The following is a 10,447-nucleotide window of genomic DNA, read 5'->3' on the forward strand; positions in this document are numbered from 1 at the left end:
TGAGCGTCCCAAACCCAAACAACATATAATACTTTGTTCCGCGAATACGGTTTAGTGCAAGAGGAGCAGCACACAGCACAGCAGAAATGTCAGCGATTCCTCAGTACCTCAGGAATGCAGCTTATCTACTGGTGGACGAGTGCTTAAGAAAGCTGCCCTGGCAGCGACTGTCTATCTTTTAACAGCTGTTTAGATTCACCTTGCTAAGAGCTAGCTAACTGTGGTCAAGTTACCACTCTTCAGGAATTGTATTACATAAATTTTTGGGTTAATATAGAATAATGACACAATGATGGTGAAGTGATGTACATTCTTTTTATTATGAGATTTATGTGTTGGGAGCTCCTGGTAACTGTGAGTAGGGAGTGGGATGTTGGAAGTTTTGGAGAGGATGTTATATGGAAAATAGTGTGGCATGTTTATGGGTAGGTTAGGCTTTGGCTGGGAGGAATCGTAGATTTTTGGGGATGAGTTCATGTCTGCGAAGGGAGGGAGTTCAATTTATGTTGAGACGAGTTGATACAGGAGCAACAAACAGCCATCTTGCACTGCTATCGTGCCATTTGGAGTTCGTAAAGAAGGTGTTGATCAACAGCGTCAGAAAAAGTAGGTTTGGTTGTGTGAGTATGGGGTGATTACGCTGAGGGCAAAATAGAAAGCGAAACTAGGGCATTTGGTGTAGGGTGTGGGAACTTTCGAAAGTATGGATGTTTTGGAGGATTATGAAAACAAATAAGTGTTCAGCTGTAGGGGAGAGGGCAGTGTGAATTGGGGTATCAACTAAGTGGATTGGGATAGTGAGTTGAAGATTCTTTGGAAGGGGTTGGGCCTTGCACTTATAGTAGTATGTTGGATTGATGATGGATTTTAAATTGGAGTCAGGCTGGTGAGGTTTACGCTGTTTTGAGTGGAGAACAAAGAACTGGAGCCAGCACTTACGGATAGTCTTCGAAAGTATGGTTAGCTATCCCATGCAAGCAAAACAAGAGAGGAGAGCATGTACCAGAATGGTAAATCATGTGAGATAAAGAAGTATCTGTGGCCCCTGAACCTGGAGTTTAGCGAGTACGAGTATGCACCAACCTCGAAGAGCAGACGCGTCGGCCGCCGGCCGCCCTACTGCTGAGCCGCCTGCTGAGGCGCGTACGCGCGGTACGCGATCTGGTGGGCGTCCTCGAGGCTGCGTCCCCAGCCGCCGTGTCCGCCGCTGCCGCTGCTGGCGTAGCCGCCGCCGATGTCGCCGCCACCGTAGCCGCCGCCGCCGCCCACCGCCGAGTACTCGTGACCGCTGACGTGCGACGACGTGTGGTGCGGGTGCGCCACGATTTCGTAGGTGACGGTCTTCTGCTGCTGCGACAGCAGCTTCTTGAGGCCGATGATGGCCGCGAGCAGCAGCGCGATCTTGCCGATGAGCAGCGCCTTGCCGGCGATGAGGGCGATGGCCCCCAGGGCGAGAGCCACCAGCGCCGCGCCCTTCACCTTCAGCGCCAGCAGCAGCGGCAGCAGGATCTTGGCCGCTTTCTCTGCAACGAGCAAGGTGACCGCGCCGGTTCCAGGTTAGTGGCTCTGCGCCGCCGATCATATCGCGGATATCGTGACGTGCAAATGAAATGTGTACGGAATAATCTACTCTCCCAGCGCAAGCGGCGGAACTGCCGCCGGGGCCGATTCGATGTTCTCTTCCAGCTGCAGGCTGGCTAAGCTTGTGCAGCAAACTGTTGATCTTACTTCCACTTCAGAACACTGTCAAGGAAACTTTGAACAGCATCTGAGGCAGTGCTTGAACATAAATGCTGAAGCTAGCCAAGCCTGCAGTTGGCGCTGTAGTATTTGATCATGAAAGGCACCATCAATACGTTCCATGTGTCAATCGTGGACAGAAAAATGATCTGTGTAGTTGCGAGTGCATTATGTCGGATCTCAGTGCATTCGACCGTCGGCATATTGTTGTTACTCGTATGGCACATGCTTCCGTAACTAACACAGTGGAAGCATCTGGTGATTCCAGTTGCAGCCTATAGGCGATTTATACCGCATGCAGAGAAGCCAATGTGTCTGTTGAATGACTGTGACAGACGATAATGGAAGAGGACAGCTGCAAAAATCGTACAGAACTAAATGTCGCACTCACTAACCCTATTATCACAAGAACAACACAAAGGGTGCTCCACCTGCAGGGAACTGCAGTGGGAGCTGCAATTCCAAAACTAACTTCTGGTCGAGTTTAGGTCCCAATAGTTAAACATAGCTGGGATTCGGTGAAGATTTGGGCACGAACCACATGGTCGTTCAGCAAGGTGTCATTGCTGCCAGGGACTACGTGAGGATTTTGGGTAATCTGGTCCGTCCCATAGTACAATATTTCTTCCCCAATTGTGGTGCTGTAATCCAAGAGGACATGGGCGCTGTTCACACAGCTCACATTGTAAGGACTGGTTTTATGAGCGCGAGGTTGAATTGTCACGTCTCTTCTGGCATTTTAGAGAAGGGTGCGTAATCGCTACCGATCTCCATAATCGTTACCCCAACTTGACATTATACAGCAGGAAGAATGTTACACGACTTCCGCCGCGCGGGATTGGCCCAGCGGTCTAGCGCGCTGCAGTCATGGACTGTGCGGCTGGTCCCGGCGGACTTTAGAGTCCTGTCTCGGGCATGGGTGTGTGTGTTTATCCTTAGGGTAATTTAGGTTAAGTAGTGCGTAAGCTTAGGGACTGATGACCTTAGCAGTTAAGTACCATAAGATTTCACAATCATTTGAACATTTTTACAAGACTTCCCCTAACACCATGAAAAACAAAAAGTGAAGTTTTGACTTCGGACTTAATGAAAATTGACTTCGTTCTTGTCCGAAACATGAATTCATGAAGCCAATGAGATACCGAGAACATTCAGTGGAAATGCATGCTCCTCCATCGTATACGTTATGAGACAATGAATCTAAGACTCTGGTAATTGCAGTTATCACTTGTCGGAAATCGGAGGAGAGGTACTGCTGGGTTTCACCAGTCCGCTCTGATATGAGACGCGAATGCCTATAAAACCACAGAGAAGTAATATTTGATCTTTTTGTCTTTTATAGTTTCATTTATAAGTTTTAAGCAAATATTGGACGTATAAACACTGCGAAACTCAAAGATTCGGTAAATGCGGGATAAATCAAATGTATCTGATAGCAGTCTACATAAACGAGAAGAAATTAAAACGGAAAATGTTTGCAATGTTCCACGTCTAACACTTTCGGGCTGATACAGAAGACTGCTTCACCATTTTTCTTCTACCGTATCGCTAAGATCTGTCTTCACCGTCCTCCGATGTAGCTAACACCATACATTAGAATTCCCGAATGCGTAGGAATACGAGTATCGTTTATGGTGAGCTGTTTCTATACCACATAGCACCTCACACAGTGCGTAACACTTCCTCTGCTGCAGTGGAAACCTTGCAGTATTTGTAGATCCATTGTTTAACCAAAAATGAAGATTCAATAATAACAATTAGCTAACATACCGTTGTATCAACACTAGTGTAAGAAGAAGAATGTCAGTTCTAAGTGACAGTTAAGGAGGTCATAATAGGCCACCGGCTGTGCCAAAATTGATTCGTTTCTTATACTGTATACTACTGAAAACAGTGTAGTTTCTTCTGAAACGTATAGTTTAATGTCACTATCATGTTGGTTAATGCTTCGCGTTGGGTCAACGTACATACGCATTTAGTGTTCGCTTTATCTATCCATTTCGATTATTAGTAGTGTGAAACAGCACCGCCTGTTGTCCGTGAGAAAACGTTTTGTCTCTCGAGAAATACTGTGGCTCAGGAGGTGGGCGACTGTTTCGTACAACGTTCGTTGTGAGTACGTAGGCTGTCTATGAGGCTGCTGTAACAAAATGCGTTATTATTCACAAGCCTAGTAGGCCAACGGTTAATCATTACGAACCGTTACACTCTTCATGCAAGTGCGAGACTTACATTCCGTTACAGCTATCGTCTTGCATACCAATGGAAAACAGCAGTAGGCCAGTCATGTCTTCGTTCACAGTGGGTCATCAAGAGTGAGGTCGAAGTTGTCAAAATTTTTTGAAGCGTGTTACGGAAATGAGATTATTCAGTTGGCCGTGTAACGTGTAGATATCATACGGTGCTCCCTTTTAAGAATCAAATAGAACAGGGAATCATATAGCGTTCGTTACCATCATTCTAAGACCTACCATAAGTTTGTTGATTTGGCTTGCAGCATATTCTGGCAATAATGTTTCTTTTCTCTCCTGCCTAAGACCTGGTTAGCGATACTTTTAGGAGTGCAGTTGCACCTACATTATCAGACATCTCCACATTTCTCTCTCTCTGCACTATCTGTAGTCAGTTAAACAATTTTTACGCATGACCTTATCTATAATATATGATAATATGCCTTTTACCAGGGATGAAGAGTGTGCTCACAGTAGCATGAATCGAACGATAAACGTCTCCAGCCCTCCTTGTCTTCTTATAAGAGTGGGACGTTTCCTGAAAACTCAGAGCACGATGGTTGTTACAAAACGCCATTTAAACCTCTAAGCCGAAACTGAATGTGTATATATATTGATTTCCTCTATCTAAGCCTTGATGTTATCAAAACGTTTCATGTACCACTAAAGATTCTCCTGGCGAATGCAACGTTTGGCAATGCCCACGTGAGTCACTATATGTTTCTAGTATTAAGCGACATACGAAGGTATGTGTTTGTTCTCCGGCAATAAAGTAGAGATTCATCGCCCGGACAACCCGAAATAGACTCCTCCAGGCAATAATTTGTAAGTAACCGCGAAGGTATCGGTGATTGCATTGCATCCTGCGACCTAGTGACTCTTACAGTCTGCCAAGCATAAGGACGACGGAAGTCAAGTTCAGTTTATGCTTTAGTTTGCTCTCACCGGCACCGTCGTTATACAATGGCCAGGGCAGAGAAAGGCTTTCTCCCGCCGAGTGAATGGACAGCAGTCGCTGAAGCACATCCCATTATGAGGATGTCTTTTCATTGCGATAATGCGTCTAGAGAACGAAAACGACAGTCTGTTACGCCATCAGGGTTTCTTGTTGGCACTTTTGTGCGCTGCCAATGACCTTCTGAAGCTTTCTCCAATAGAACCTCTTTCTCTACCTGCTGCTACATGTTAAATTTTGCTCTACAATGGACGACATTCTGTCAGTGGAAATCGGCATTTAGTCGTGTAATGATCGAGCAACTAATTGCCTTCGAATAACTTAGGGATGGCAACTATGGACGTAAGAACGTGATAGACATCTGTTGCGTAACATGAGCCCATTTGTTATTGCGATCATCTGCTCTATTCAGGAGGATGTGAAAAATGTCCTTTGGCACCGAATGAATACTTTACCTCAGTTTGGCTGTTAGACTGTTTGTGGCAGTTTGTTGGTCTCGCCTAGAACCTTTGTTCGCTTTTATCGGAAGAGCCGACGAGTATTGCGGCTCGTCGTAGCGTTGATAACATCAAAACTTAGTTGGTTCAAATGCTCTGAGCACTATGGGACTTAACATCTATGGTCATCAGTCCCCTAGAACTTAGAACTACTTAAACCTAACTAACCTAAGGACATCACACAACACCAAACTTAGTTCGAAAGAGTTTTTGATAACGTGCCTTTTTACATCTGGTGTGGTAATGACATACTGAAGCGTTGTTTTTTGGAGTGCTACAGCTGCATACAAAACTGTTTTCAGTTACAGTGCAGCAATATTATGATGTGTCCTCTGTGATGCTTGCTGCACTGGTTTCAGCTACAGATCGTAGAGATACTACGATCTGCTGTGAGTAGCTTCGCAGGTAAGAGATTCGCCTGCATTTGGAGCGGACAGAATCATCTGTATTTGGAATCAGCTATGCAGCTTCAGGCGAATGCCGTGACAGTTTCTTAACTGCATCTACGGCTACCGCTTTTAGTCTCTGAAAACGGATTCTTCGCTCATTTTCTACTGAGATCGTTATCTGTAGGACGTTAAATCTTAGTTTAACGTTAAGTTTCTTTATTCACACTGCATCATCGTGTAGAGAAAAGCCTGTGCTTCTCATCTACGATTAGACAAGAGGGTGAACATCTGCTTACAGCAGACTGGTAGTTGTCTGCTAGAATTTAATCATGTGTCACCATTCTGTACTACATTGCATTAAAGACTGTAACAGGCATCCCAAGCACTGGAAGGTGCGTCTGAGGCTAAGACACTGGACGGACCTAATCGGGTTCACATCCTCGTCCGACTATCCAGAGTCAGTTATTCCGTCGTTCCCCCTTAATTGTTTGTAACGAAAACCTGGATGTTACGTTTCAAAAGCCCACAAACTACTTCCTACGGAATCTCTGTTAATTGACAAATGGTTTTCTCTCTACTATGACGTTGAAATGGCGTTAGCTCTTAACCCCAACCACGCATGCGCCTGAAGTCACACAGCACAGCTCCGATGTACAAGTCTTTTGAACAGCTATGAATGCGGTGCCTGTAACGCTGCAGTTGGATAACGTACAAGTTTGTTCTGTGTAAGCGCCTGTGTATTGCTGTGAATGCCCTCAAGACAAGTCACGAAGACCTTCTAGAGGTGAAGCGAGTGCGCGACGCACCTAAATGACGCCCTGGAAATCGGCCAATAGCCGAGAGCTGGCGTCATTACAGGCGCGCTGGCCGGAATGCGTTGAGCGTGGAGGGAAGTAAAACAGGTTTCGACCATAAAGTACAGACCGGCCTGGCCTGCGAGCAGCAAGTAGGCCGCCCCTCCGCTGTCCGGCTCACCTACTTGTCCGGGGTCAGCACCTCCATCCCTATCTGACCCGCCGCCACCGGACGGGAAGCCGAGGACACGCCAGATACCACGCTTTCCCCGTGGGTTGTTATCACCACGAGGCGTGGCGAGGGAACGGTTTGCGTCGGGAGCAGCCACGATGGGCTCTGTTAACCTTGGAGCTGACTGGGAGCAAGAGAGTTTAATCTGAAGGGTGTATCTTTTTTGTTGTTAAACCACCTCAGGACCCTCTTCAGATATCTTCTTCAGTGGTCCACATTCGGTCTATTTCAGTACTCTTCCGTTATCTCCGGTTGCCTGAAAACGTCGACAACTGAACAAGAAGTTTTCTGACGGACACGACGAGGTCTAACAGCCCATAAAAATTTACCTTCACTGACTGCGGCCACAAGAGTCTGCAGAGCTATACAGATTTTAATGTACTGCTCTTAACGATAAAATACTTTAATGGACCGAAATGCTGCTCTGTATTATCTTCTGAAATACCTGGAAAGAACATCCACATTATTCATCAGATATATTTTTTTATGAAATGTAGCCATCTCTCACGTTCAATTCAATAAGTAGAGGATACTATGAAATATCTTGGAGAAAAATGGAAAATTAGTGCAGTACCGATATTCGAACTATAATCCTCACTTTTGGGTTCAAATGGCTCTGAGCACTATGGGATTTCACATCTGAGGTCATCAGTCCCGTAGAACTTAGAGCTAGTTAAACCTAACTAACCTAAGGACATCATACACATCCATGCCCTAGGCAGGATTCGAACCTGCGGCCATAGCGATAGCGCGGTTCCAGACTGAAGCGGCTAGAACCGTTCGACCACACCGACCGACTGACTTCTGGGGACAGTTTTCTCAAGCAAATGAGGAATCTCGACACATTTAATTGCCTACATGTAGATCGGGTTTAAAAAAAAATTTGTACCTACTGAAATTGCTAACAGTTGTCAACGCTAAGTTGTCAAAAACTATATTGCTGCTATCGCAAGTTTTAATTTAGCAAACATCATTCCGTAAACATATTTAGCCCTAGATTACTAAACCCTCATAAAATTTAAAATTGCAGTTCGTACTATTCGTGGTGCAAACCAATCTGGTGTTGTCACTATATGATGCAAAACAGTGTACTTATTTTGTAAGTGACAAACCATTAGAAACACTATAATTGTAATTAACTAGTGCATAAACTATAAATAATGACTTCCTTTGAATAAAATATGGTAGAATTTACAGTGGTTTAGTAAGAACGTAACATTCCCCCCCCCCTCTCCACCCCCACCTACCTTTTAGTGTAATAGAGTTAAAAGAGATAATTATTACAATAAAAACTGAATTATCATTTGGAAAATGCTGCAAAATAAAGTAAGAGGTTATAAGTTCACCAGAGTCTATTATATGTGTTACATCAGTTTTCTTATGTGAAGCTCTTAAACTTGCACTAACTACATTTGGTCTGTGTCGCAGTTACTAGACAAAATTAACGCTTTCAAGTATTTGAGAGCTAAGAAGTGGTTATTAATTATGTATTGTTTCTAAAGAAGCCGATTGCTCATTAGTAAAGACACAACAGTCATTCGAAACAAAATCTTGTAACTATTACGGCACATTTTATAGAATTACGGCCTAAGCATAATTTAAAATGAAAAGAATGGTTACTAGTGGTCTTAAACTGTTAGTTACATTCTAAAGACACCGAGTGACAGTTAAACGGTGACCGAAATGAGAAACGTTCAACGACATTTTACTGATAGGCAGTATTGAGAGATACAACCGGCTTGGTCTTTCGACAGAACTAGGGAAGGGTGTTTGTGAACTCAGTATCTTAGTAACCACACAGAGCAGCTGATTTGCTGTTAGTAAACATGAGAGCAAAGTTAAAAACACAGAGCAACATGGTGATTAGATCTTCTGGGCTGTTAGGTCGCGTCACATTTCTTCTAAACGGTCGACTTTTCGACCCCTCTGCTGGTATCTTCTCCAGGAGCTTGTGGTGTTTCTCGTTGATTGAATGATATCAGAAGAAGATTCCAGCAGAGGGGTCGAAATGTCGATCGTTTGGAAGAAATATGAAGGGCCTAACAACCAAGAAGATTTTAACTTTAGTAAAAATGGTTACTAAAGCCTGCAGACGTACACTGAGCAGTATAATGTTGGTAAGAAACATGTAATAGGGCGCGATGTACTCACTTTTCTTTCCTCTGCCTTCGGCGTCACCAGCAGCAGAAGCTGCGGCAGTGTCGTCCTCGGAAGTGAGACCCAAACCCTCGGCGACGTCTCCGAGCGCGCGCCCTGCTGACGTGACAGCGTTCACGACATCGTTGCCGTTCAAGTCGATCTTGAGCGTGTGTGTGCGCAGGAAGCGGTCAACACGGCTGACCAGCATCGACTCGACGTCGGTGGACTGCGAGTCGGCGGCTTCCTGGTCGAGGGCGCGCGGGCCTCCGTCGCCGACGCCCGGGGACTTAACGACGGTGACGCCCTCCGTCAGGCTGAACGAGTCCTTGGAAGCGAGCACCTTGTCCACGAACGAGAACAGCTTGTACTTGACGCACGACACTGAGTCCTTGCGCAGGCAGTCGTTGTAGATAGCGTCCATGAGGCTGTCGCCCGTCTGGATGGAGTTCCTACTATGCTGGCCCAGGCCTCTGCCGGTGCCGGCGTCGGGCGTCGCGACGGCAGGCGACGCCGCCGGCTCCTGCTGCTGCTGCTGTTGGGCAACCGGAGGCTGCACTTGTGGCTGCGGCGCCGCTATGGCTGGCAAGGCCGAAGACCGCACGAGGGCGGCGCTCGCAATGACGCCAAAGCACACGTTCCACCAGCCCATGGTTGCTCCAGCGGCGCGGGTCTGCTACAGTGGTACAACAACTGCTCTTGCTGCTGCTGCTGCTGCTGTTGCTGGCTGCTGTCCGACTACCTCTCTCGGCTCAGCGTGTGTCGTTGTGATTCATCCGGTCAGCGGTACCTGCGTCTTTATATAAAGCAGCTCTGGCGGCGGTGGAAGCGGGCAACGCATCCTCCGCCCAGAGCCGGCGCGCTCCCCCCTTCCCCTCTTCCCCTCCAGCGTCACCGCCCGGACAGCTTCCAGTGCCACAGCAGGAGAAAACTTCCGAGGCATGGTAATGACATGGGAAGTGCCGTAGCATGGAGGGGGGTCGAGGCCGACTCGGCCGCAGGACACAGCGGAGACAGGAAAAGCGCTCCCTGGAGCAGGTGCGTACAGTATTTCCGAGTCGCCGGAGTGGTTTACTCTCCTCCCCGTTCCACTCCCTCCCCCACTTCGAAGATTCTGAGCCTGTCGGTGCGCTGCGGCTCGTGTTTGATCACTTTGCCCACACAGCGTTTCCATTCAGACCAATTACCTCCCCCCACTCTCTCTTGCTGGAACTCTCGTTGCGGCGCGCCTAACCTCATTATTAAAGCTCCGTGGTGCACCTTCTTCCTCCCAGGTGGGCCCTCTCCACATCCCTTCCCCTCCCACCTCCTCCGCGGCCGGCGCGACAGCCAACGCCAAAACCAGATGTCTTCAAACAAGACGTGAAAACCTGCCCACCTCAATCAATGGCGGTAGAAAGGTGCGGCCCTGCGCGCAGTAGGACGCACGCACGACGCACATGTGTAGGAACCGCGCCGCGGTCCGACTTAACG

At 47.0% G+C, this 10,447-nt stretch overlaps 1 protein-coding gene across 1 annotated transcript; it reads right to left on the bottom strand.

The window, feature by feature from the left end:
- Positions 1 to 1,116: 1,116 nt before the first annotated feature.
- LOC124606368 lies at positions 1,117 to 9,752 on the bottom strand. The gene is made up of 2 exons (XM_047138351.1): positions 8,990 to 9,752; positions 1,117 to 1,523 (listed from the first exon to the last, which is right to left on the bottom strand). The coding sequence occupies exons 1-2, from the start codon at positions 9,624 to 9,626 to the stop codon at positions 1,117 to 1,119; spliced, it is 1,044 nt and encodes a 347-aa protein (XP_046994307.1). The 5' UTR covers positions 9,627 to 9,752.
- Positions 9,753 to 10,447: the final 695 nt, after the last annotated feature.

Source organism: Schistocerca americana, chromosome 3 (assembly GCF_021461395.2).
Source record: "Schistocerca americana isolate TAMUIC-IGC-003095 chromosome 3, iqSchAmer2.1, whole genome shotgun sequence".
In the NCBI taxonomy this organism is placed as follows: domain Eukaryota; kingdom Metazoa; phylum Arthropoda; class Insecta; order Orthoptera; family Acrididae; genus Schistocerca; species Schistocerca americana.

What these genes read in the sequence shown, in the direction of transcription:
- LOC124606368 (XM_047138351.1), bottom strand. Translation starts at nt 9,626, where the DNA reads ATGGGCTGGTGGAACGTGTGCTTTGGCGTCATTGCGAGCGCCGCCCTC. An exon ending in CGAAGGCAGAGGAAAGAAAA is followed by an intron (nt 1,524 to 8,989) that starts GTGAGTACATCG and finishes TGCTCGTTGCAG; the next exon opens with AGAAAGCGGCCAAGATCCTG.